General features: G+C 46.4%; 1 protein-coding gene and 1 long non-coding RNA gene across 8 annotated transcripts; one reads left to right on the top strand and one right to left on the bottom strand.

The window, feature by feature from the left end:
- The first annotated feature begins 56 nt into the window (after nucleotides 1-56).
- On the top strand, nucleotides 57-24162 carry LOC148224311 (uncharacterized). 7 transcript variants are annotated; one of them, XR_015802331.1, is made up of 5 exons: nucleotides 57-221; nucleotides 3841-4082; nucleotides 5068-8291; nucleotides 9185-9230; nucleotides 9366-24162. It is a non-coding gene; the product is annotated as an uncharacterized LOC148224311 (long non-coding RNA). The 7 variants fall into 7 exon arrangements; XR_015802329.1 differs by having other exon boundaries at nucleotides 5068-9230; XR_015802332.1 differs by having other exon boundaries at nucleotides 5068-9230; nucleotides 9841-24162.
- Nucleotides 22357-27984, bottom strand: EXOC8 (exocyst complex component 8). Its single transcript, XM_014875132.2, has 2 exons — nucleotides 26358-27984; nucleotides 22357-25698 (listed from the first exon to the last, which is right to left on the bottom strand). The coding sequence occupies exons 1-2, from the start codon at nucleotides 27879-27881 to the stop codon at nucleotides 25090-25092; spliced, it is 2133 nt and encodes a 710-aa protein (XP_014730618.1). The 5' UTR covers nucleotides 27882-27984; the 3' UTR covers nucleotides 22357-25089.
- Between the last annotated feature and the right edge of the window lie 3 nt (nucleotides 27985-27987).

The following is a 27987-nucleotide window of genomic DNA, read 5'->3' on the forward strand; positions in this document are numbered from 1 at the left end:
GGAGGGGGCGGTGCCGCCCGGCCGGTGGGGGCTCGCGCCCGCCCCTGCCCGCGGAGCCGCCGTGAGGGCCCGTGCGGCCGCGGCGGGGCCGCGCTCCCCTCGCCGTGGGGGAGCGCCTCCGGCTTGGCGGGGCGGGACAGCCCTGAGGGCTCGACGGGTGCTCTCGGCGTGTTTGCCATGGAAGCCGCTGAGTGAGCTCCCACCTGCACGCTTTGGGAGGGGTAAGCTGAGCTGTGCGCCGTGGGAAAGTGGGCACTTCATTTTTAGCGCCTTTGAAGTAAGTTGGCCATGGAAAGTTTTGCAGTAAAACACTGAAAATCAAAGGCTGATGAATAGTCTGGATCTGTTCTCAACTGGAAACGTTATTAATGCATTTCTTATGGGAACCTTAAAAGCACCGTACAAAAATGAACCACACCACCTGGAGAATCTGGGATGCCTTGTTTCTCAGGCAGCAAGTGCATGTATCTGAACTTACCCAAATCAGTGCTGATAAGTCTATGGCAGAGCTGAGATTTCAGTTTCCTATTTTTAGCATCACTGAGTTTCCAGTGAGTCCTGCAGTGCTGCTTCCCCATTTCCCTCAGTACAGTGGAAACTCATGTGAGACAGCACATGCTATAGCTGCTGCATCTATATTTCCCGTGGTCACTGGAGCTGACGTCTTCCCCATCCTTTAAACCCTGGAGTGGTGTGGTCTAACCACCAAAGGCCCTGCAAAGACTCAAGTCTCATGGAAAAAAGCACTCTGTACAGCTGATCTTTTCCTAAGTGTCCTGGCCTCTTCCACAGCAAGAGTCACTGTGGCTCTCCATAGGGCCATGATGGCCCTTTTGCACATCAACATTTTGGACATTCTGAAGCAGGGCCAAAGCCAAGGTCCTCCCTGGCTGAAAGCAGCTTCAAAAACCCCAGGTTGGAAACACTCTGTATGCAATTGAAAGTGTAGGGTGGAACCATCTCCTGGAGCCCCATGCCAGCTCAGCAGCCATCCCACTCCCTGCAGGGAGCACAGCCAGGCAGGGATGGAGCACAGCAACCAGCAGAGCACAGTGTGACCCTCATGCTCAAGATCCATAGGGGCCATTGACCCTCCTGTGAGACATCCCAGTCCTGCAGAATTACCTTCCCTTAAAGGAACAAAAATGGTGCTGTCACATATGGCATTAGCCCCAGAGAGAGCCATTACAGGGAACCTGGCTACAACCAAGAAACATTTTCCCATTGGGTACTTTCATATATTTATCCCTCTGTGATGAAGCCTCTGAGAGATCATCCAGACAGCTGAGCTCTGCCAAGGTAGAAGGACTGGAGCAGGAGCCTGCCTGCACTCAAGGCTTATATTAAAATAACAGAAATGGCTTAATTCATACGTTTGGTTATTTTGGTACAAGTTCTCGTGGGGAAGCTGAAGTTAGAACAAAAGCATTCTATTTTAATTTAGTGTAATTATAGCCTGTCTACCTAGAAAAGCTGAATTGCTTTAACAATACTGCAGCTAATTCCCTAGAGTATGGATGCAGTTGTGCCAGGATAATGCTAATTTGGTTTATTCTTGTCAGGAAAGGGAAAAACATTATGTGTGCATTGCAGGGTCGCTTTGCAAACAGCTGCAGCTGTTTGAAAGGTTACCTCCAAGGCAGCTTGTTGCCACACTTGTTCTTGAGTTTGCTGCCTCCATAGCAGAGCCTTACAGCAAGCATGCTCCACGGCCACCTGGCTGCAAAATCACAGTGTTTAATTCAGTATTAGGCGCCTTAAGCCCAGCAGGTGTTCCACTGAAAGGCCTGAGGTTACTGTGTGGCTGCTGTGCTCTAATGGTGAGGGAGCTCAGAGCTATCTGTGGTGTGGTAACATCTTAAATGGCGATGCCGTTTCAACAGTATAAGCTCAGTATTGGAGTGATGCAGGTGACAAATCACACCCCTGATCAAAGTCGGGTGCCAACCCCAGTACCAAAAATTGCCATAGGTTCTCCTTTTCCTTAAAGTGAGACAAGAGGAAAATGGATTAATTGCAAAGAGATTTGTGTCCCTTCTTCTGAATTGGAAACAAGTCACTTTTCAGTGAAACTCTGAAGGTAGTCAGGATCTGCATAAAACAAGGAACATTTTCAGTAATTTCTGGTGAACTGCATGGAGCATGGAAACTGGATAATGTTACTTCTGGTGCATTTCCTCCCTACTGCTCTGTGCAGGGGCCAGAGCCACATTTGCAGCCCAGTGTCTCATTTTTGTTCTGCATGGTTCCCAGTGTATGCCTAGCTGTGTCTCTGCACGAGACAAGGCATTGCCCATAATACAGTTTTTCAGGATCTAGTTCCCTCAGAGTTTATTCTTCAGGCTCTGGGCAGCACCCAAGAAAGTTGTCTCCCTCACACATGAGCTTTGATAGAAAGGCCCGTTGTGCCTGAGGAGCAGAGCTGTCAAGAGGAGTCTCCATCTCCATGCCAAGATTTGTGTTACCCTTCAGCCAGAGCCCAGCAGCTGGTAGTTTTCCACCTCCTGAAATCCAGAGGAACTTTCCACCTCAGGGAACAAAAAACTGGAGAAAAGTCAATAGACTAGACTAGCTTCATACCACATTTATACAAGGAAAGAAATAAAAGGAGCACTATAATTATATTTTAACTACCTTTTACTCTCATCAGCATCCCATAAATCAGTTACCTTGTTAGTACTGTGGAATTGCATATGATGCTGGAAGTCGGCATACAGTAAGTATGCTGACAGTAAATACAGTAAAGACTAAGCTGGTTGGCTTTGGCCATCTTGGGCAGTGTGTCCTGACATGGTGAAGTCATGACAGCAGACGAATTTCTGCCCGTTTTGTCCATTTTTGGCAAAGAGAAGGTGAGCAGATGTACTGCAATCTCTGACACCACACCAGGATATGGCCCAACCGAGGACACAAGGATGTGCAAGCCACGTCACCCCTTACCAGCAATGGCAATTTCATGTCCTGAATCAATGCCATGATGAGAACTCATTAAGACAAAAAGATGCATAACCACAAGGAAAACTCGTGTAGGTGGGAGACAAGAGGGTGGACAATATGCATTGCGTGCCAACCAATTTGAACGGCACTGAAAGATGATGTGAGAAATCTCCTCATGCAGTGCTGCAAGCAAAAAATGCCACATGTACATTTTTAAACACCTTCAGCAGACAAGTACAGCTGATGCATTGAGCTAAGTAGGCTGTAGTGGGATAGCTATAAGAGTCTGCATTGTTTCTGTGCTCGGGGAGGGGGGCGTGAGTGGATTCAGAGCTGCATGGTTGCCCTATACTGTAATGTACCCTGCTCAATACAGTAGCCTTTTGTGTAAGAGGATGAGCTAACCGGTTGTTTTGGAGAGGGGAGTGCCTGTTTGCACCACAGCAGCGAGTCAGAGCAGCTCCTGGGCAGCCGTGGTGGCAGTGGGCTGAGGGGGCATCGATGGAGGGATGCTGTAACAGATAGCCCCCGTTTCTGAGCTTTTGGCCTCAATCCTATCACACGCACACATCTTGCAGGTTTGAACCCAATTGTTTTCAGAGCTCTAAGCTGGGGGATAAACAGGCTTAACTCCGCATAGGTCAACAGGGTGGCAGTTGTCTGTCTCAGGGCTGAATTTGACGCATTATCAGCCAGTTCACAGAAAAGCTCTTGCTCTATCCTACACGCTCGTGTTAGTCAAATATTATTCTTTGAGAAAAATGACAGAGAGGAAATTATTTTATCAGGACGTGAAGTAGGTCATTGTTATACCCTGGGTTATCATTTTCCCTGTGATACAAAATATATGAACTGGATGCTGGCCTTGGAGAATGAAAGCTTTATTTTTTTCTTTTCTTGCAGAAATTTGAAAGGTTTGACATGGAGAGAGGTGAGGGAGTGAGGCAGCACGTTCTGAACATGATGTGATAGACTGCTGATTGTTCAGGGGAAGGGTATGGCCTGCTCTGCAGGACTGTCACCAAGATACTGATATTTGTCAAGAAGAGCAACCCCAAGATCTGGGAAAACATCTGTCTGTGATTCCTCCATCCGTTTTACAAAGAGTTGGATCCCAGTGACTCAACTGAGCTGATCAATGGCAGGTGAATTGGTGAAAAAAAAAGGGGAAGAATAGGGAGGGAGGGAGGGAGGGAGAGAGCAAGGAAAGAACAGCAATCTGGGAAAGAAAAGGCAGCTTTTATAAAGGATTGCTCTGACCTACTCTGACTCTAGAGAAATGCCTTTGAGGCTGTCCTATGAGAACTGTGAGGAAAAGGGGCTAGAGAAGTACAAAATACTGCTACTTATATATTTGATCTGTAGTTTAAAAAAATATATATTTGCCAGAGCTTTATTTTAGTAATATTTTCATGGATTTCAGGGAAGTTTTCACTACCTGGGGAATTGTATCAGTAGGTAGCACACATTATTAACACAATACACTCTCACCACCCCGCCAGCTAAATTCTGATTGAATTTAGGACAGGGTACCAAAAACTCACAGACAAAACCCGTTGTTGAGATAAACCTGGAAAAAACCCCCACAAAACCAAAACAAAGCACAATTGCTTCAAGGCTCCCAAATTCCTAGTTAATTCAGAAAACAAATTAACCCTAGACTCCTATCTGCAGTCCCTCTGCAGGAGACCCACGGTGGGAGGTGAGCCCTTTATCTCACTTTCAAAATCCTTTTCAGCTGATCTGAGGTCACAGATGCTGAAAAGCACTGCATGTCCTGATTTTGTGTGACAGTCACCAATTTGCCAGCTTGTTGTGTAAGCTCCTCACTGCTCCTCACAAGCCCCACACCCCTCTGGGTGCACTAGAGCTGGGAACTCTTCCTAGGGCTCTCCCTGCAGGCTCAAAGCAGGGATCAAGCAGTGGACCCAGCAGGTCACCTGGGCACTGCTGGGGACACACTGGATAAGACCTAGGTGGTGGCAGATAAATGTCTTGGCAAAAAAAATAACAAAGATACCAGCTTTGGCAAACATCTGAATAATGGAACTGCCCCTGCCCTGGATATATTGCATTTCACTGCCCTTCTGCTCACTTGGATTTATAATTATTCTTCTGTTTCTGCCGCAGGAGCCCTGTTTACAGAGACAACCTGGAGAGGGAGGAAGTCCAAGAGCTAAGCTAGAGGAGAGAAAACATGCTTGGATAATGTGCTGCACACTGGTGGGACTGGAGGGAGTGATGGAGGAGAGAGCTGAGCAGAGAAACAACAGCTCAGTTTGGACACATCTCTGAGGAGCCAGAGCAGAGCTGCCTGCACTGGAAACAGGTGTGGTGTCTGCAGCACAGGTACTCTTTGCTAGACTGCCTGTCAGCCAACAGGTGAAGCCCCTTGTTAGTTTTCCTTAGCTGGCACAATCCCACTAGTTTCCCAGTGGGACTCCCAATACAGCTGTCAAAATCCTAGTCTGCCATGCTTCTGTTCTTTAGGGGTTCTTTCCAGCAGCTGTAAAAACTTTCTTTTCTCCTATGCATTCCCTTGCCTGTTAGAGCAGACTAGTGAGTAATTTTCTGCCACAGCTTTCCTGACAGTTGTAGCACTCTTGGGAAGAAGCCCTGTTGGCTGCCTCTGCTGATTCCTGCTCCAGCCCTGCTCTCATCCCTGATGTAACCACTCTCTTCAATCCATGCTGCAGCTGAGGTGACATGCACTTATAGGCATCGTCATGTGACTTCACAGGCAGATGGATCTCCATTGGGCCTTCAAGCCCAAGTGGACTGCAGTCCAGCATCCCCCATGTACACTCCTACCCCAGTCTTCAGCGATGTAATCTGTATTCCTGAAGTCATCTACCTCAGAGGTATTTTCTGTACAGCAGATATTTTCTTTTTTAGACAGGCTAAAACCCCTTTATCAGTTTTCTTTACAGGGTTATGTGAGACATCTGTTTTATTTTCACACTGGTTAAATGTCTAAAGTGTCCTTGAATGGGGATGAACCCCAGCAGTCCGTGTGCACCAAAATTCATCAGCCTACTCTATGCACCCCACCTGCACACCATACCCAAATCCCTCACTTTACCAGAGTTTCAAGCCTCAGGACTGCTTAAAAGGGGAGACAAGATCCAGAGCAGCCTTCCAGACCTGAGGTTTGTTTCCCAAAATGTCCCGCCTTATGGCACAGCAGATATAAGGGGTCTGGTCTTCCAGGCCTGCAGAGAAAGACCTGGGAGGTGCCAGGGAGACTCCAGCTACACAATAGGAGATGCAGAGCTTGTTTCTGAACCAGGGAGCCTTCAGTGGCCAGGCCTAAAAATGCTGACACTTTTACGCTGATAGCGTAAGTGCAGGGATATCTCTTTGCATTTCAGGCTCAGGGCTGTGTGTAAGAATAAGGTCCTTCTTTGCAAATGATTGTGGCAGAGGATGATGTGATCAGACCTGGCTGGAGAGCCAGGAAGAGGCAGCTACAACCTAGGCTGATGGTGCAGAGCAGTAAGTGCAGAGGGAGGGAGTCAGAAGTGAGGCAGGAGAGAGGTTTTTGACATCTTAAACCCAAATGCAAACACTGTGAGAGGAACAGGAATGTGAGTGATCAGTCCATATGTTCCCTAGGCATAGAGAACCAGGACACTAATACTGAGTGATATGGTACTTGTAAAATATACTCAGACTGGGCTGAAATGGTCACCGGCCAGAGTGAACAGAGCTCAGTGCATCAGTACTCCTAGGGGAAATCCACCACATCCCCACCACTTTGGGGTGTCTCACTGGGCTGTACACATTCTTGTATGAAGGGCCAAACAGCTTGCTAACGGGACCCTTCACTTTTGTTAACAATGCTGGGATGTGAGGAGAGCAGAGAGATCAGCCTGCTCTGCAGGGATGTTCCCATGCCTGCTTCTGCACTCCCACTCCTAGAAGCTTGGCCCAACCAATACATCTGTGCTGATCTGCCTTTGCAGACAGTTTGTCCCATGCATTTTTAGTTGGTTACTCTGAAAGTCTGAAAAACAACAAGTAACTTAGTGTTATCTCTTTTGGAGCCAGCCACTTCCTCTTGGTATCAAACTTGGAAGAACCCCATAGCCACTGCTGAAAAGCCTTTTCCCTTTCCACAATTAAAGATCTTTTCCAAAAGCAGTTGTTAGGATGTCCTTGGTGGGGATTGAAAGGCTTAGAACAAGCCAATGCAAGTGTTAGTTTTATTGAAAGTGGGCAGGATATTTTTCTCTGATAGCTGCCTGACTTTGAGGGCAGGAATTTCAGGAAAGCATCCACAGCTCCAGGGCAGCTTAGCAGAGGAGGAAAGTCATGGCTTTTTCTGTGCTGCATGGTAACACAAAAGCAGGAAACCAAAGAACGGGATTCACTTGGTACAGAGCAAACCCTGCCATCCAAAGCAGCACTGTCCTGGCTTGGGTGGTTATATTATGTGGAGGCTCCCAGGTGCCTCCCTGATCTCCTTAGCTGAGTCAGCTGTGTCCATCCCACATCCCTGCTGTTAGCAGCCACAGCTGGGGAGGAGCAGGCATTTCTCAGCACACCATGCTCTACCCCACCAGAAATCTGTTTTGGGAGAGAACTGTGAGCAGGTTTGGGATACTGGAAACCAGTTATACAGGTATTATATTTGTCTTTTCAAGGACAGAATGAAAACTTTTGATTCCTATGTTTTCAGGACAGCACTTTTCAACCATAATAGGTATACGGCATCAGACACAGAAGCCAGGCACAGTATAAGGTTTTCTTTCCCTTTCAAGCATCTCATCTCTTCCTGGGACTCTCTCATTAGCATATGAGGCCAGGCCCAAGAAATTGCAATTCATTGGAGCTGGATTTTGAAGCAAAGAGTTGCCAAAACAGTACTACCAGCATGTCTCTACAAGGCAAATCCTTCCTGAATAGTTTACTTTCACAAAATAGTGTTTTCATCAGTCTGGTTTAAAACCGTTTTCTGAACAGAATGAAATTCCAAGGACTATTTTGCTGGATAACCTTGACAGACTAGTGTCCTTTCTTAGCTGGGGACGGAGCAGATAGAATTCATGTACCAAAACCCAAAATTCTTTAGGAAAACTTACGTTGAGTGCAAGCTGATCCTCGCTTTGTCAGTGTTTGAGAAGGTACTTTGTAGATGTCTTGAAGTCCTCAGACTAAAGATGTGAACAAAGGCAAAGTATTACTGGTAGATAATGTGATCCTGGCTTCAAACCTGCTTCTCCTGCTGCTTTATGGGTTTCCATATCTTTGACAGAGAGTATTCGAGCAAGAAGGACGAAAATGCTGAACCTCTCCCAGCTCTGGTAGTTGTGGAGAAGTGACCTAGGGGCTTTGAGCACCAGCCTTTAGCTGTAAGTACAAACCACTGAAAAGCACCAGAGCTTTCCCACTGAAGTAAAGGCATTGGGAACGAGAGATTAATGGGTTGCCAGCTGTGTCGGCATGATAAGCCAAGCAAGAACCCAGACGCTTTCAGTTGAAAATTGATTGAGACCTCAGCAGGGACACATGGCAAATCAGCCAGAAGCCACACATGAAAAACCGAGCAAGGCAGTACAGGCAAACATTCCTTATCTTTGCTTTACGTCAATAGAAATGGCATTGTAAAAGAGGCAGCAAAGTATTTGCTGGAGAGGAGGAGGGAAAAGTCCACAAGCTTTCTTGGCTGTACATGTAGGTTTTAAAATGCTACTGTTTTCCTCAGAAACTTGTCATTGAAAACAAGCATCCAGCAAAAACCACCCAGCAAGTTTGTCCAGAAGGCTTGTTTGCTTGTTTTGGTGGATTTAGCCAAGCTGTGCTGGCAGGAATCTGCCTGCCACTGCTGTTGTGCTCCAAAGGCAGTCAGGAAAGTACAACCTCTTAAACCAGTCAAAAGCACAGCTGTGATAATTACACCATCTACTATGATTTGCCGCAAAATAGGACTCAGGGGAGAGGCAGAGCTCAAAAGTCTGGGCTTTCTACAAGGTGATGATGTCTGCAGCCATGTCCCTGTTTCCCACAGCTCCTGCTTTTACAGCAGCCCAGCTCAATTACCTTCATTGGCCTTTTCTTTGCTTTCTGGCTTTATTGTTTTCGTTAAGGCTAATTAACAGAAGAGTGGATGAGTCCCAGATTTCTTGTGTGGGTTTGTTTTTTGGGGTGTTTTTTGTGGTGGTGGTGGTACTTTTAATTTTGCTGAGTTTTCCTTTTGCTTTTAAGCAACTGTATGCAAAAAAAAAAAAATCATCTTTCCTTCCAGAGGCGATACTGAGGAAGAAGACTCAGCAAGGAGAATGGCAATTAAAGTAAGGCCATGAGTAGGTTTTGCTTCCTTCTCCCTGAGTTTTGCAGCCCCACCCTGAGTGGGTAATGGGCCCTGACTGCAACTCTGCTGTCAGTGCCCTGGAGCAGGGAAAGGCATAAATATTCCCTCCACACAGGTGTGCAGGTGTCAGTGGGAGGTGAGCTGGGAGAAAAACTCGACTGGGATAAACACAGCTGAAGCCTTACAAGCTGGATCCATTTTGCCCCTGGATCCATCCCTGCCCTGCGGAGCCTTGGGCTGGCCACTGGCTGGAGCAAAGCTCATCACTGGGTTATGGGCAGGGCTGGGCTCACTGCAACTGGGTGTCTTAGGGCATGGCCACCCACTGCACACCGGTGGGGTGTACAGGGCTCTGCAGGGACATTACCTGAGTGCCTGGGAGCTGGCTCTGGAAGCCTGAAGGTGTTCTGTCAAAAAGTCCAGTTGTTCAGGTATCAAAGTAATGATATGACTCATAAAAATAATCTTAAGTTCAGGTATGAAAGTAACGATATCACTCATAAAAATAATCTCAAAATAGGATTGTTGATAAAACAGTACATTTTCGTATGATGCCATCATTAATGCACACAGATCCTCTGCATTTGCAGTCCCTGACACCACAGTGATGGACATGATTCAAGAAGAGAGACAGATGACCCAGTAGCTGAGTGACTGATCATCCCCCTCTTAACACACGCATGGGAAAAATGAATGGAAAAATTGGAATGGAGAAAATGGAAAATCCATGGTGCTGAACTGCTTTCTGTTTTTCTCAGGAGAGAAACTTCAGGCAATGTCTATAAAGTACTGAGCAGCTTCCACTCTTCCTGACCCCACCAATTTCCTCTGCAAAAACTATCCATATGGATTTGACGTGTGGCCTCTGAGAGGCCCTGAGGCCTCATATGTCTCAGTAAGTCAAAACGTATGGGGTAGAGAAGCCATGTCCCTGCCTAAGCTTCTGCAAGTCCCACAGGGTCAAGTTAAGTGCAAACCTGATCCTGTTCTCTGCACCAGACTTGCCTGATGCATACTTTAATCTTCCCAGCTTCACTAGGATGGGTTTCATCTCAGCTGCAGAGCTCAAAAGAAGGTGGCCCCTGTATTGCCCCATGTGGTCCTGGGCAGCTCAGTATCCCCACCAGACCAGGGACACATCTCCATGGCTGGCTCATCCTCACCAGCTTCAAGCCCTGGGGCTGGGGCAGAAGCTTAAGAATCAAGAGGGCTGTGGGACTTGGAGGCTTCTCTGGAGCCATGTACCCCTTTTTAGTGTTTCCATGAGTCTGCTCCTGCCCTCAGACCCAGGGGCTTAACAGTACTTCCCTGCTCCACAGGGATGCTGGGGTGAATCAATCCATTAAAAGCTGTGCACTGCTCAGACACCAAGTCTACAGCCACATAAAATAATAAAACAGGCTGGTAAGTGTATTCCACTCCCAAGACCCATTGGCATGCCCAGCCATTCCCAGGAAGACAAGCTCCTGTCCCCCAGAGCAGGAGAGATGTACCCAAACCACCTGCTGAGAACCACCCTGGCTCATGAAACATGCCTAGGCGTTGGCTGCAGGAGTATTTGCTTGGTCTGGGACAAACTCATGCAAGGACAATGCCAACCATTTAGCTGTATGGGCAACTGTCTGGGCCTGTACCCTGCCTCGTCTTTATTAATTTATTAGTACCTTGCTGCTAGCCTACACTTGTACAGACAGGGAACTTGCCATGAACAAGGGCAATAAAGTGCCTGTAAGGGGAAAGTTCAAAGCATTTTATTTGTTTTGTAAGAAAAATGTGCATTCTCCTCTGCAGTTCAGTCTCTCTGGTCACTGCAGAGCTGGGTTTGGTCAATGCAGGTAGTGTGATTTTTTGTGCAGTGCCTGGCAAAGGGAGCCTCAGTGGCCACGCATCACTGCCCCCCCAGCAGATGCTGCTGCTGCTGCTGTTGTGAACAGTACTGCAGCCAGGTTTAAGACAGGGATGTAATGCTCTGAGTGGTCAGTTTACCAAAGAGAACAAAGAAATTATTATAGAGCCATGGGAAAAATAAGGGGGGGAAAAAGCTAAAAGAAAACAAAGAGCCATTGACAAGAGACACAAATTAGCTGGGTCTCGAGTGTCCTTCCCCATCTGATAAAACAAAAATGTCCAGAGCAACAATTAACAAAAAAAATTATGAGGGGTAGAATGTCTCTGTTTAGTTCCAGGTATTGACTACCACACAGGGCTCTCTTTTTTGGTTGTTCCCATGCTTTGGGTTGTCTTGGGTCTTGGTTAATGTAGAGCTGGTTACATGTGTGTGTGTGGGTTGTGTGGGTGTGTGTGGTGCAGTCCCCATGGGTTTGAAAGCTGCCTTTTGAAAAGGAAGGGAGGCCCTCCTGAAGGGCAGTAAAGGAGCAAATTTGGCTCAGAGGATACAGGAGTGGGCTTTGGCTGCTCCTAAGTGGTGGGAATTAGTGCCAGAAAATCACTCAAAACTAAAGGCAAATCCAGCAGGTATTCAGGGTTGGGAATAAAAGCAATGCAGCAGAAAAGGAAAGCTGTGGACAGTGCTGCTCCTGGGCTGCTCTGGGGTACATTGTTTGCTGCTGGCTCATTGGCCAGCATTGAGGTGAGGGAAGTGTGGTCTGTCCCTGCAATTTAGGACCTTATGAGCAACAGGGACCTGAACACTCTTCACTTTTGCCACAGAAAAGGGGAAGGAAAGAATCTGTTCTCCACGGTATGTGGAGGTAAATAAGGAAGCAAGTAACAAACTGCAGCATGGAAAGCTCAATAGAGATGGCAGAACATACTTTCCAGAGGTGTGGACGATTCCATATTGCAGGGGCTGAGGCATCTCCAGCAAGGTGAGATGCCCAGGGCTGTGAGGAATGGTTAGAGACGGTTCATTTTGTTTCTAGGTAGCTGGGATGCAGTGGTGTTTCCTGACCGTTGCTCTTCCAACCATACCTTTGTAAAACAATCTAAAGACTGTCAAGTGCTATGGTTCCGTGGTGATTTTCACTGACAACAGAAAGGACGCCCGACAAAGCCTAGGGTACGTTTCAGTGCTCCCTCGCTGTAACATTTGTTTGTGTGTGTGGAAGTAGATGCACCTGCTCCATTCACTTTTCTCCCTTCACCTCTCTGACCAGCTCCTCTTGTCCTTTGTGTGCCTGAAGGGCAGCCTGAAAAACAGAGGAGCAGATATCTTTCTGGGAGCCCTTTTAGGTCCCTTCCTTGTGTGTGCCCAGCTGACCAGTGCCAGGCACTACCCCAGGGGACCTCTTGTCTCTGTGGGTTAGGCACACGTGGATGTTGGGTTCTGAGCAAAGCCCTGCCTGTCTCGTGCTGCTACCGCTGCCTGCAAGAAGATATAATCAAGACCTGTCAGATGTAGAGCCAGGTGCTGTTAAGTGCTGTCTGTCCTGGATTTTACATTGCTCTCCATCAGAGAAAGATCACAGAAACAAGAAATGACACTTGTTTCTTACGGTCTTGTGTTTGAAAGTAGCTGTTCTTAGCTATATCATTTACCTGTATCACAGCATCCTCTCTATGGTCTCACTGGAAAAATCTCCATTTGCTTTGCAGTGGTTTCTCTTTCCTTCCCTGTTGGATTGACAGGCTCAGCTAGTACCTTCGAAATTGGTGTAAATTCCTTTGCACAGCAGCTAGTGGCACCATGGGTTATTCAGTCAACATTTCCCCCACAACCTTATTGCTATAGCTTGAAGCAGAAGGGGAAAACCCTATCTTTGTTAGTAAATAATTAAAATTTATTTTGTCAGTAAACTGAGGAAGCATTAATTGAAGGTGAAGAAATAAAAACATGTTATTTTTTCCCAATGCAGTGGGAACTGGATTCTGCAAACCCCCATGCAGCTTGCTTCCCTGTTAACTGAAGCGTAAATATTCTTGCGTTCAAGGCCTCTCTCCCCTGACTGGAGCTCTTCTGCATGGTTTGTCCTTCACAAGCTAAGTGACAATAATAAATTGTCCTACTTAAGCAAGGGACCCATTTTACCTCCTCACCACACTCATTAAAAAAATGGCAATGCTAAATACGCTTAAAGATCAAAGGCCTGGTATGCAAAACAGGTCCTGTGCAGCAAACTGATGGGCTTCTTAGGGTTTTGTCGCTATGGTGCTATTGCCTTGACAAGTTAAACTATCCCTTGTCGGCCTCTGTGGGAGCCTAGACAAAGAAGGAACCATCAAAAAAACCCTGAATACTGTCTTTGACTACAGTCACTGAGTGGTTAATTTTTTTTAAGCTTTAATCATCTTTGACTTCATGTTTGGCTATTAACCCACCAACTGATCGTTAACTCTACTGGCTGAATGACTGATTTCCAGAGGATCGGTCCAAAGAAAGATCGGTTTTTAGGGTTTTTTTTCTGAAGGACCTTAATATCTCCTACCAGCAGACAGACAACCTATTGAATCCTCTGTAACACTCTGGGGCTGAGCAGGGAGGTATTGCAGGTTATCTGCATAGAAACACACTGCTCAGAGCTGATAAAGTCACTGACACTCTATCCTGCTTTCCAATTTAACTCAAGCCTTGCTAAGCAGCAGGAGTAACCTGACTGAATTGTTGAGGGTCACAGCTTGAGGTCCTTAATCAACATTCCCAGCTTAATCAACGGGAGTTTGGCAAGCCTAAAACGCAAATCAGGATATTTCTGGTATTTTACCTTGGTGCTTGTCCATTTCCTTCCAGAACAGCTGGCTAAGGATAAATGTAATGTTGATGCAGAAATGATCAAATGTCAATTGGACTTCTTTTTTTAGCCCTTTTGTCATTAAAATGCCTACAGTTTAAATTTTCTAAAGGCAATTTTGCTGGTTAGAGAATGATCTGATAATAACTGAAAGGAACAATTTTTTTTCATTAATAAACTATTCTGACTCACAGTCCATATCCTCAGCCACAAGACCATCCTGCCTTACGGATGTGAGATCCATAAGACCTAAGAAGCTGACTCTGACTCAGCAGAGAAGGGCTGGGATTGACTGTGTTTGCTATCTGTATCTTCTGAACACAACACAGAAATAAATTAGGAAAAAGTCTCTTGTACCACTGGCCCTGATTTCTCCCTTGGAATCACTGGGGTTTTGATTGCTCCCTGTGGTATGAGAATGAATTAAGCTTAGATTTATAAATAGCAGTCTAACCACCCCTGTGCTGACAGGCACAAATATCAGGAAATATGTAGTTAGTTGAAACGGCACTGCATCTTTGAACTTTCATTTTAAGTACCTCTGTCATACCAGGGGAAGCAGAATAACACATCTGGAACCAAAAGATTCCTGCTAGATTTTTCACAGTAACTATTTCCAGCTTTCTTCCAGATAGGAGTTTACAGCAAAATGTTTCTAATTGAAAAATTCTGATTCCTTTAAACTATTGTTTTTCTTATGAGACCTACAAAAGAAAACATACCAAATACATCTCTCAAATAAAAGTAATAAGGAAAAAATTACGAATATCAAAGCATCCCTTTTTCCATTGTTGACATTTAGAATAATGTTTTCTTTATTCAAATGTCTTCTACAATTTAAATAATTTTACTTTTAAGTAATGATAATAATAAAAAATCTTGAAAGCACGGAAATTTAATACTACCATTGATTCAAACTGCATTTTATTGTTTGCCTGCAAATATTTTCCACGGCTTTGTTTTCTATCCCATTTTGTGACTTTACTTTTTCCATTTCAAGCACCTTCTCTTGGCTGAAAATGGTAACCAGATACTTTGTGCCTGAATAAAAAATAGGATGCAATTCCAGCTAAGACAGCCCACATGTGCCTCTGGAATATGTTCACAGAGGAGAAGCACACCTGTACTATGGCTTTGGATATAATAGCAAGGCTTTGCTGTAAGTCAGCCAGGTAGGGAGTACTCCACCAGATTGATCATGCTACCACCCTTCTGTACAGGGCTGCTAGCATGAGGTTCAGCAGGACCACAAAGTAGACAGGACTGGACAAGAACTGGAGGAGAATAATTTTTCTGTGTACATTTATTGAATTTTTCCATTGCAAAAGTGAAATCATGTTGATTCACAGTTGGCAGGATGAATGTCCCAGTGTAACAAAAGCAGTGATCATTTCCAGTGCCAAAATCCTGCAGAAAAATCTGTTCCTGTGCATAGGGAGGGACTGTGCAGGCAAAGCTCATAATGAAGTACCAGCTGTAGTATTGGAGCCAAGAAGTTGCAGAGGCAGCTGCTGCCTGCCTTTCCCATGTTGCATGCCTGCCTCCAGCCCTGCAGAGCTGTGGGACCCGGAGTGCATCGGTAGTGCTGGCTGCATCCAGCACACGTGTAAAGCTGCCTCCTCAGGCTCAGGCTGTGGCAAAATCGCATCAGAAGGATTTATCCAGCTTCCAGGAAATAGCATCTCTGTCAATACAGTTAATAGCAGGGCCTCTGGCAAAAACCCCAATATATAACTACAGCCACCTCTAATCACAGTTGTCATTGTACCTGAGGGCAGAAGCCACAATAAAGCCTAGACCCATGTGCCAACTGCGTCTGCTGTGTGCCCTGGGCTGGGATGCGGAGCTGCCGGGGCCGAGCTGCTGGCTCTGGGGCTCATGGAGCTGTGCAGCTCTGGGGCTGCTTTACAGCCTGGGTGCTGTGCTGGATGATGGGCTGCGGGCACGCGTGGTAGGCGCTACAGGGCTCCTGGGATGCGGAGATGCTGGGATGTGGGGATGCTGAAATTCGGGCATTTGGGAATTTGGGGCTTGGTAGTATGCTGCGGGTCTGCAGGGCTACAGAAATGGACATTTGTATGCAGGTCTGCCGTTGTGCTCGGTTGTGGGACTGCCGGGACGCCGAACTGGGGAGGCATAAGGCTTCTGGCTGCTGGGCACAGGGAAGTGTTGGGCTGGAGGGCTGTGGGATCCGAGGCGACAGGGCTGCTGAGTGGAGGGGCTGAAGAACTGCGGAGGGACTGTCAGAGGCTCTGCAGGGCTGCGAGGCTGCGTGCTGGGCTGGGAAAGGTGCGGGCTGCGGGAGATGAGGAGCTGCTGCGCTGGGCTGGGCGCGGGGCTGGGGCGATGCCGGGATGCGGCAGTGGCGGGCTCCCTCTGCTGGCCCTGCTGCCTTAGCGCCCTGGAGCGGCCACTTCCCTGCACGCCCGTGCCCTGCCTTAGCCGTAGCAGCAGCCGGAGTTCACAGGGATACCCGGAATATCTTGGTGAGGTTTTTGCCCTTTGTGCCTTGAACTGAAAACAGGAGCCTGCAATGCCCCATGTGCGGTGTCCCGTGGAGCCATCAGGTTACTGATTTATTCCATTAGCCACAGCTTAGAGATCACAGCTTTGCACTCTGAGGCCAGTTTTCCACTGTCTGGAGTCACAGGACCCCAAACTTTGGCATCATCCTTGTTTGCAGCTTGCTGTGGCCGTGTGTGTCGCAGAGCTGTGCGCAGAAATGGCACTTGATGCCCTCAGCATCCCTCTTGTCCAAACTGCACAGCAATCCTACTAAGCACCACAACAAAATTCTGCTTCTAGGTACTTAATGAATCTAAATTTCCTTCTCCCAGGGACAACTGGGACACATACTTCTGGAGCTTTTTTTTCAAGCACACAAAACCTGATTCTTGAACTGCTCATGAACAGCAGGAAGAAAACACCCTGGTTTTTACCCAATTTTTATTTTGCAGACCCCAATATTTACCAACAGAGGTGCAGACCATCTGTCGCAAATTTAAGGTGACGGGCAACAGGGTTGATCTTTTTAGCTCCCTTTCCCCAACAGATAACCCTCAGGGCCTGCAGACAATAGGCTGCAAACTGTTGGCATTGATAGATGAGCTTCCTCCCCTTCCATACAGCTTGGGAAAATGCTTGCCTGTCTCTTATTTAAACAAATGAAATATTCCAACTCCAGACAATGCTAAAGCTAATAATGGAAAGAGGGACCAGTTTAGGATTTGAACCTCCTACCCTCTGATTCTTTCTATCTCTCCCCACTGTGTTCCAGCACCCCTTTCTTAGATTTTAATTTAATAAGAAAATTTAATAACAAACTCAGAATGTTAACCAGGATATCTGGGCAAGGTGAGGGACAGAAAAGTCATTTGAAAGGTACTGGTGTTTCAAGCTGTAACTATGATGTAGGAACTGACAAGGTGGGAATTTACAGTCTTTTCTACACCAGCAACACAAAAGAAATCACTTTCTGCCTTTCCTACTCCTGACAGCCAAGCCTCAGCCAACCGATATTCTCTGCATCAGCACCCAGGGATGGGAGTCTGTCACAGAAAGAACCAAACACATATAGCTGCAGCACCAGCATGAATACAGAATACACAGAGCAGGAACACATTTTGTGCTGCAGGCAAGCTTGGCTTGCAGCTCGCATACATGAGTGCCAAGATACCTATGTGTGCTGCAGTATAGGCGTGTTCAAACCCTTGCACTGCAAAATACTGGAGCTATTTTAAGGATGGGGAAGCATCTGGCTAAAAAACAAGCCTTGTATGTTTGGGTCTGGCTCATTTAAAACCCTTGTTTCTTCCAGAATATTGGAAGTAATGAAAGTGCCTGCAGTAAAATACCTGATAAGCCTCTCTTCCTCTATAGAGAGGGTAAATGCATGTAATTTTCCAATTAGCTGTTGCTCTGAGCAATTACGTTGATCAAATAATTGAATAAGTGACAGGAATGTGAATTCTGGAGACAGTTAATTTCATTCATCTGCCAGTTTATAGCCTGACTTGCATGAACACATAAACCAGGCTAACGTGTTATTTATAACTTAGAAAATGCAATTATAACAGTCAAACATGAAGAGTTGTGTGTGCAGAGAGGAAGGCTTCTGCTAGTAAATTCTAATAATAGCATAATGAGGGAATTTGTTCTTTATAGCCAGCATGTAGGACAGGAAGGATGTGAGACTTGTGTTTGAGAGAGTGAGCAAGGCTGGTGTCAGCATTAGCAGGTGGAGCAGTGGCCCTGGCCTGAATGTGGGGCAGAGGGGCAGCTAAGCCTTACCCTCCTGCTTTGTGAGACATTGTGTGTGTTCTGCCCCAGGGACTGCCAATGAGGGCCAAACATGTCCCCCAGCTCCCCATAGTCCTCTCCAAGCGAAGCCAAGCATCATTTTTGATGGAGGACCAGGACTGTGATTCTTTGCCTGAAGGTGAGGTCAAGAGGTACAAACTAGGTGTTTTCTGCTTGGGGTTGGTCTTGGGTGAGCATCACAGGGCTCTGGAAAAAGCTCCAGTTGAGTGTGCTTGACTACAAGTTACTTGGAACAACTCTTGAAGTCAAAACCAGGTCCTGGACTTCCATCAAAAGTATCAATCCTTCTTGCAAGTTTTCTTCAGGAAAAATAAGAATAATAGTAATAATATTTTTTAAAAGCTCATCAGGAATGCAAACCATTTGATTTCTTTCTTAAAGCTATCTTTAGATTGTCTTAACTGATCATACCCTTTATCTGAACCCTCTGTAGCAGCCTGGCCTACCATCCAACAGGCACTAATTAGCAGAGATATGCAGTAATAAAAGTTGTGTGCAGGCATGAGCCACTGCCTCATAGGGAGTATTACCTGGTTGAGTGCTACACTGGCTGCAAGGAGGAAATCTGTGCAATTAATTGCTTCCTGATTAAAGGCATTTGCAGTCTGGCCCTTAAATCTTCACGGCCTAAAAACGCATGCTGAGTTAAATATGGAATTTGCTCATAGTACTCAAAAACATTGCCCCAGACAGCAGGATTCAGTGCAGCAATTTTGGCTGGAAATAAACACTTTCCTGTCTAAGCATATTTTACCCCAAGCTGAGTACTTAGAAAGTGCTCTAGTCCAAACGAAAGGGCCATAGAAGGACTTGTGGGGATTTAAAACAGTTTCTAAACCAGCTTAGTTGAGCTCTTACCACTTTCCTGTGAGGACATGCTCTTACAGGAATTAATTTCACAGGGCATGAGGCAGCAGAGGCAGAAACCCCCCAGGACCTCTCAGGCTGAAAGGCTATTTAGATGGTAATAAACTTCAGTGGATGACAAAAAATAGTGACTGATTAGAGGCACACCAGGAGAGGGGCTGTCTGCTGTGAAGCTTCCGGGGCCTTCTGTTTCCTGCACACATCTCTTGTCACCAAGCAAACAAGATGGGGTAATCCTGCCAGCAGGGATTTCAGGCCAGTGGACAGCAGGAGGAAAATGCTCACCACGGGAGGTTCTGGAGTTGGGCAAGATGAGGGAGGGTGTTGCGTGTCAGGAGGCTGGGACAATGCCAGCCAGCACTGGTGTGGGGCTCAGGTGGAGCCACGTCTCAGAGCAGCAGATGATCCAGCCTCGATGTGCCCCCTTCCTTAAGTGTCGCTGTTTTCCCGAGGGCATTTCCTTCACTCTAATGTGGTGTCACCCATTACACTCTCAGATGAAGTGACTTTATTTTAGCGTGTCCAACACTGTTATTGCTGCCTCCTGGGAAGTTGCAGCACTGATGATTTATGGAGCCTACTGCTCCTACCGAAGAAGGGGCAGGCTTTGTTTGGAACCACTATTTGTCACACTAGAGCTGAGATGTCCCAGAAACACACATTTTCTTTGCTCATGTGGCACTGTTGCTCTGGTGCTACTCTCCCATCCCTTCTTTGCCAATTGTTTTTCCAAATTTCATATTTACTGATCCTCCACTCATGAAAGCACTTTAGGATCTAATTGCCTCTGACTATAGAAGTGGGCTCTCAAAATTCATCTTCAGTGTGTGTTTAAGCGCCTTACTGGGTGGAAGTCAGAGGGACAAAGATTACAGATCTTTCTTTGCAAGCCACCCAATCCCCCTCCTCCCCATCAGCTTTGTCAATGGCAGGAGCAGAGAGGGAGTTATATAGCCTGAATTGTGCTAGGACAGATGTACAGACTGTAACTCAACATTGTTTGATATCCTTCCTCCACAAACCGAGTCTGGCACCCCTCCTGGAGAGGTTATATTGTGGAGTGGGAAAACAAACAATCCTGCCAATTGTTAGTGAGGGAAATAAAACAGAGCAGAAGCTGCTTATCAGAGATCTGCATTTTGAGAAAAATTCACTGAATCCTGAGGAAGGAAGGAAAGATTCTCTGCAGAGCTTCAAGTATTCTCCTGACAATCCCATCCTGCAGGAGCTGGGGCTGGAAGCTGGACTTCTTCCTATTGTGAATACTGAGTTTCAAAAATTAACATAGCAGAAACCCCCAGACTGCAGCAGTGCTGCAAAGCTATAATTAAAACAAAACAAAGCAAAACACATTAGTCTGATTGGCACAGATTGTTGTTTGTGAATTGTGATTTTTAGTAACAGTAGGTTACTGTTACTAAAGCCCAGAGAAATCAAAGTCCAGAAATCTGGAGGAGTCTGAGGCAAAATGTTCCCTCATCCCAGTCAGTCTGGAGAATGTCTGAAGCCCAGATCTTAATTTTGCCAAAGTTTGCAAAATTGTTTAGATTCACTTGCCTTGCACCACAATGGATTTGGCTAACTTTCTCTTCCCTTCATGAGACTTTTGATTTCGTGTGGATCAGTTTCTGAGAGGACAGAGGACTGTGTGTCTTGGTGCAATTAGATGAAGAGCTGTAATGCTTTTAATTTATCTTTTAAAAATAACTTGAAAACATCATCAATCCAAGCATCTCCAAGGTTGAAGAGGTAAATGACAAAAATCTATTTTCCCCACAGTTTGAAGTGTTTCTCTCTCCACTACCCCTCAGACTTTGTAGAGATTGAAGGTATATCACAACTCCTTAACCTATGAGGAAAAAGATGTCTATGGTCACAGAGCTGCTTGACAGATAAGCCCCATGCCAGATTTGATTTACATCAGAGAAAATACACTGAAGAGTCTGCAAAACTATATTTTTAAGTAAAAGGTAACCCAGTTAAATTGAAACAGCTGGGGAGCAAAGAGAATACGAAGAGTGTCTAAGCTATAATGATAGGCAGTGGGGACCTTCTGTGTTACTGTGCTGGAGTGCAAATCTGCACCATGAACATAAACCTACACAGGAATTTCAGTCCAATATTGAAGTAAAATGACCAGAGGTCAAACAAACTTGACTTTGAGAAGTCACTGATCTGAACATCTTACATGAGACATAAAACTGCAGCTGGGACAAGCAGCTTTTCACATCTCTGCAGGGGCTTGAAGCGTAGCAGTGTTTTTCAGGCAGAACACAAGTCACATGTTGGTATCTACCTTAAAGAAAAGCAGAGATACTCTGAAGGACACCTGCCAACAGTACAGAACACCTCAGGAAAACATGGAGAACTAAAACAACAAACAGTAGAAGAATCAGGAATGCAGAACACAACCACTACCAAGGAATGAAAAAGACCTGAACGTAACATCTGGATCATTCTCTGCAGCATCTTCTTCCCTCAGCATGCTACCCAAAACCTGCCAAGCCACACGGCAGGGCAGCACAGCTTCCATGCCTGTGCCTGCTCGCAGCCTGCTGCGATTTCAGTGCACAAAGCTCCACCTAGTGAGGGGACAGGCTGTACTACACATTCAGCACCCAAGGTAAGAACGGATGGACTCGACACTAAAAAGCCTAGAAGATAAACCTTTAGCATTACACTGCCCCGGAGTTAATAATCCATCACACATACACTCCAAGTCCCATCAGACAAGAGTACACCCTCTTCTCTATGCCAGAAACATTTTCTTCCAGCATCACCTGGCTGAAGTGACTTTTTAAGAACACAACTGAAGTGACATCACTTGGCTTTCATCTCACTGCTGCTCACCTCTACCTCACAAGGGACTGACCTGAAGCTCTCTGACTTCACAGGAAGTCCAACTTCAAATCAACATCCTCTTTCTGATGATCAAAACAAATACACCACTAGTGATGTATGTCCAAAAGTTTTAGTGCATGGTCTTCACTGTTCAGAAAAGTTATTGCATTAAATTCTAATACATAAATTTATCTGAATTTAAAAAAATAATTTTACACAATTTTGTCACAGCAGCTAAAGGAAACCAGATTTTATACGCAGTTGTTTCAAAAAACCCCCAATATTAGTTCTTTCTCAAATCAGCAGAACTGTTATCATATCATTCAGCAGTTACTGCAAATCCCAACTCGAACACTACAACCACAAGTGTACAGCTCAGGAAAAGGAAAGTGCCATTCCAAAACTGAAATTTATTGAACTATGACTCAGCATACACTGATCTTTCTCTGTTAAGTACGTTTGTATAAAAGAGCGTTGAGTTTAATTCCATATTATTTTCTTTATGTTACTGTTTTTCTTTAATTATGACTTTAATAGATTCACAAGTTACAAAATATCAAAGTCACTTGTAGCAGTTTGTACAAACCCAAACCTGTTTGAATTGTGACAGGCACAAGAACATGTTTGATGACCCACATGAAAAGCCAGATACCTTGATGCATTAAAACCAACACCAGTGTAAGCCCCACTGCTCCATGGATGACAGCAGAGACAAAAGAAGGCTCAGTGTGCCATAAACAGATTGATGAAGGGCGCAGTGACAGAGGCATAACAGAGCATGTGGCAGAATTACGTTCTACATTTCATCCTCTGATGAGGGTGAGCTGTGCTACACCAGCTCACAATAGAAGCATGAACACGGCTCTCCTCCTTTTCAGCCTCATGTTAATGCTTGGGAACTGGGAAACTACAATTCAGCTTCTTGCATAAAATCCCCAAGCATCACAATAATCAGTCTAGAGTTCCCGATCTAACCCTTCTCTTGCTAATGCACACAAAGATAAGGCTCATCTGTATTTATTCTTTCTTCTACTGTTAAAAAGAAAAGGAATATATCTGTGTTCACAGAAAAAAAGCCATCCCCTTCTCCCTCTCCTCTAAAACACGCAACACAAGAGAGAGCTCTAATTTATAATTCACTTGAAAGTACTTCTCAGATTACGTTGACACCTTTCCCACTTTAAACATATGACAGCTTATATTACTTTGCTATACTTCACTAAGTTCTAATATCAAAAACAGTTCACTACTGAAATAACACCAATAGGACTCTCTCTCTCTTTGACAGAACATGTCAGACAAGTTCTAACTCTCACTGTCCCTGTCCCTTAAAATAAAAGTAGAGCTATTTCACTGGTTTTCAATCAATGTAAGCTGGGAGCAAGAAGTTACCCTTTAAAAACATTTTGTACGAGTTCTTTTGTGAATTGCTAGCAAAAGGCCCAAATACTGAAAAACAAGTGAGCAGAGACAATAGGATATTTTACAAAACCTGACAGTTCAAAAGGCATCCAAAGAGCAAGAGAACAAAACCCAGCCACTGAAGTGAAAACTGCATTGCACTAGCACTATGAAAATAGGGAGAAATTAAGAAGCTTCTGTGTAATAGTTACACCGAATGTTTTACTAGTGATACCTTTTGTTTGTTCAGGCAGTCACAAGGCATCCATTACTATGATACAAACTGCAAAAGCTTTAATTTGAAAGCATTATAGGAATAGGAGATTTAGTTATTCCAGTTAAGGACACTTTTTGCGGGCCTAATACAAGGTTCCTTAGCTGTAACATGATTTTCTCACAACTAAGAAAGTTTGCACAGAAGCGGAAGAAGTTTGCACAGCTTAGAAGTTGAAGCTGACAGCTTTCCAAAGCCAGTCTTGACACAAGACTTGGCTTATTTTACTTTCACAGACACATACTGCACAAGACAGCCAACACCACTCAATCAGAGCAGGTGTATAAACTTTTCCCATCAACATTAAATCTGCCAACCAAATCCTTGTGATTTCTGCAAAAAAGATCGTTGTTCTTGCTTATTGCTGTATTATAGGAAATTATGCTAGTTGCTGCAGGAGATAGTGTATATTTCAAAGTTCACATCTCTTACAAAAAGCCTCACAGTCTCTTCAACAGGTGCTGCTTCTGTACAGCAAAACTAGCATTCAATCTCTTCCTAATAAAACAGTCCCTTCAGTCCCTCTCCCTGCCCTGCATGTCTCAAGAGCATTTATGTCTCTTTGTTACGGTTCCAACCAGGAGACAACGACCCATAATGCATTTGTGACAGCACCTCAAGCAACAGTGCACACTTCACTAAATGGACATGATCCCAATTAGGTCCAGGAGAAAACATGGAAGAAGAACACAAAGAGGAAGAGAAGCAATTTATTCTCACTTGTCTTGAAGGGAACAAATGGTTCTGACAGCAGGCTTGTTTTCAGACAGCTATAACTTAGCAGGCTGACAGGCCAGCTTATTAAACAGAAGAAGCCCCTTCACCCAAACACCAGAACCTATACTAAAAAATATTTTTATTTCAATCTGCCTCCAAAATGAATGAAGATAATCTCAATGTTAAATAAAAGTCTGCATTTCTACCACAAAAATCACATTGTGCAAACCCATGTCATTTATCTGCAGTGCTGAGTCACATCTGGATGGTGGATGTGCCTCACTGAATACCACACCCTGGGAATGCTTCAGCACTTCCCCTCCTACCAGAACACTGCCTCAAAATAGAATTGCTACAGAGACATGATGAGAATTGATCTTTTCCTGCCATCTGCTGTATATGTAGGCAAGACTTTCACAAACAATTGGCCAAAATTTGTGTATTACAGTTATTTCCCAAGTCATAAATACTACACAAGCCCTTCATACAGAATATGCTGTTCAAGGACATTGTGACCTCCACCTTCTCACTTCCCTACACCCCATCCACCAAGTAAAGCATTGCATGCTTGCAGGCATTGATTCAAAGTCTCCAGCTTCTGGAATGCAGCAGATAAGAGTTCTGCATCTTTCAGGGACTCTAAAAACCCCTGTTTAGTTCATCTGTTCAATGTACAACATCTTCAGTAAGTGCTGCCACCAACTGTTCCACCAGGAACACTTAGGTTCACTTCACACCACAGAGGTGGTACTTTCCGGATTTACACGCATCAGTCTTGAGGCATTTCTCAGATCCTGTAGCTGCTTGGCTGGCTTTCCAACTCCTTCCTCAAACCTTTTTTCCACAACAGGAAGGACAGTTTCATACAGGAAAGAGGCATTCTGCCTAATGAATGCTTTTTTCTCAGGGTCCTGTTCACACCGTAAACTGTAATCGACGTGCTGGACAGCCACCAGGATGATTTCCACCAGACTCTCCAAAAGAACCATGTGCAGCTCTGGAAAATAAAGCTTTAATGCTTCCTCCAAGAAGGCCATAGTCTGCTTAGTGAAAGCTACTACAGTGTAACTGAGGTTCACCCAGCAGTCATCACCCGTGTATTGGTCAAAATTGCCCACACCACAGCTCCTCATCTCCTCCCTGAGCTTCCCCAGTGCCTCTGGAGTCATCAGGTTCATCTTTCTCCACATCTCCTCAGAGTTGCGGTGCTTGGTGGCCTCGATGATGATATCCTTGTAGCTCTGTAAAGCACCTTTGATATCCTTTACCAGGAGGGCGTGAATAATGAAGGTGAGATCCAGCCCAATCTCGCTCAGCTGCTTGCAGTGCTCTTTAGCCACCTGGGATATGAAGAAAAGCAAGAGATGTTATTACTGTGCAGGCTCCCTTTACATCTTACACATTTATCGAATTTATCTCAGAAAACTGAGAAGTGTTACTCATACTTATTTCTCATGCCTTAAGAATCTCATTAATGAGAAATTAATAACTGAAAGATACACTCTGTCAGTCAAAAACACTCAGGACAATTACACTATAACCCACTCAAACATAGGCTTTTTAATCTTCCCCTCCCAATTAGCAGCTGAAAGAAAGCATAACCTGAAAAAGTTAATCTTACAAAAGAAGTATGAAAATGTAGCTAAGGACAGCCTTGGAAAACAAAAAGAAAGTTTTGAAGTACTAATAATTCAGACGTAGCTTATGTAAATTGTTAGGATCTCCTACTAGTTCAAGGCAAATTAAGAATCAACACATTTTGCATTCTTGATAAAGGCAGAGTTTTTCTTGGTATTATAAGGTATTATGACCTTAAGGCTTTCCTCTGTTAAACTGAGAAAACCCAAACAAACCTCGAATGAATTTCAACGCAGGAAACCTCCCTGGAGACCCACACAAGAGTCAACAGCTAAACTAGAGTTAGAAAAGAGAATTTAAAGCTTTGAAGCCTTTGTTTCAGCTATTGTGCCCCACCACCCCCCTCTTTGGACTGTCTTACCTTGACACACTCTGCCGCAGTTGACAAACTCTCTTTGCTATCAAATACTTGCTTACTGAAGGCATCTACAAACATCCTCATGGACGAGCGGGCCCAGACCACAAAGGCCGAGTAGCAGCCGTTGTTGCCGGCGAAGTCCGTCTCGAACTCCCTGGCCGTCTCCAGGAGGCTGGTGAAGAAGACGTGGCAGAGCTTGTGGATGTAGAGCAGCGTGGCGCCCTCGATGCGCAGCTGCCGGATGGCCGTCTGCACGGCGGCCGCCCGGTTCTTCAGGAACAGCTCGCAGGCCTTGGTGGACTGGCCCAGGCGAATGAGCTGGGACACGGCCCGGCGGGTGGCCCGCGGGCCCCCTCGCAGCGAGCGGTCCGGGGACAGCTCGAACACCAGAACGTCCGTGAGCTGCCGGACGCGCTCATCCACCTTGGCCCGCAGCTCCTTGACGGGCTGGCTCACGGGTTTGTCCGCCAGGTACTCGTTCAGCTTATCCAACAGGTCCACCGCCCCCTCGAAATCCCGCTGGGCAATGCAGACGTCCAGGTCCTCGGGCAGCTCCTGGATCCATTCAAGCGAGAGGTCAACAACCTCCTCCTCAGCGGAGGGCTCATCCTCCTCCTCCTCGTCCTCATCCTCGTCGAAGGGGTTGGTGGATTCGGGGGGCGTCGGGGCGGGCCGGGGCAGGGCCTCCTGCTCCAGGCGCCGCTTCTCGCTCAGGGCACGGTTGCGCTTGGTCTCCTCCAGCACCTCCAGCCACTCCTTCTTGATCTTGGCGTTCTCAGCCTGGAAGATGCGGCTCTCGGGGAACATGAGCAGCTTGAACATGTCCTTCATAGGCGGGTTGTCCTTGACGTTGACCACGGCCAGCCCGTCGAGGGGGTACAGGGCGTCGTAGCGGTAGGCGCCGCGGCGGTTGGGCAGCGCGGTGGCCACGAGCAGGCAATCGTTCATGAGGAAGGCGTGCACCCGCTGGATCTGCGCCATGTGGTCCGCATCGTACTCCACCAGGTCGCCGTTGTAGACCAGGTACTTGCCGGGGCTCTCGGGCAGGAGGTCGCGGCAGCCCTCCACCTTCTCCAGGAGGGTGGTGAGAGTGCGCTGCCGCCCCTCCTCGTTGGCCGCCGCATCCTTGGCCGAGAGCGGCAGGAAGGGGTCGGCGGCGGCGGCGCGGCGGGCGCCCAGCGCGGGGTCGTCGCGGTCGGCCTGGAGGAGCAGGGCCTGGGTGACGGCCTCCATGATGCCCTTCTGCTCGGTGAGGATGTGGCTGAGCTGGTACATCTCGCTCTCCAGGTAGCTGATCTCCCGCGCCGTCTCGATGAACTGCCGGTAGTTTTGGTAGACGTTCCGCTTCAGGCTCTGCGCGGTCTCCTCGCTCAGCGCCTGGATGCGCTGCCGGTGCTCCTGTAGGTCCCGGTCCCCGTCCGACTGCTGCGACAGCTGCTTCACGTACTCCCCCGCCGCGAAGCCGCCCGACTCCAGCTGCCGCCGCAGCCGGCTCCCGCCGCCGCCCTCGCCCAGCGACAGCGCCATGTCCGCGCCGCAGCCGCCGCCGCCCGGTGCCCGCCCCGCCGCCACCGGGGACACCGCGCCGCGCCTGCGCCCCGCAGCTCGGCTCGGTGACGCGATGGGACCGCGC

The sequence above is a fragment of the Sturnus vulgaris genome, chromosome 3 (genome assembly GCF_052056855.1).
Source record: "Sturnus vulgaris isolate bStuVul1 chromosome 3, bStuVul1.hap1, whole genome shotgun sequence".
Lineage (NCBI taxonomy): Eukaryota > Metazoa > Chordata > Aves > Passeriformes > Sturnidae > Sturnus > Sturnus vulgaris.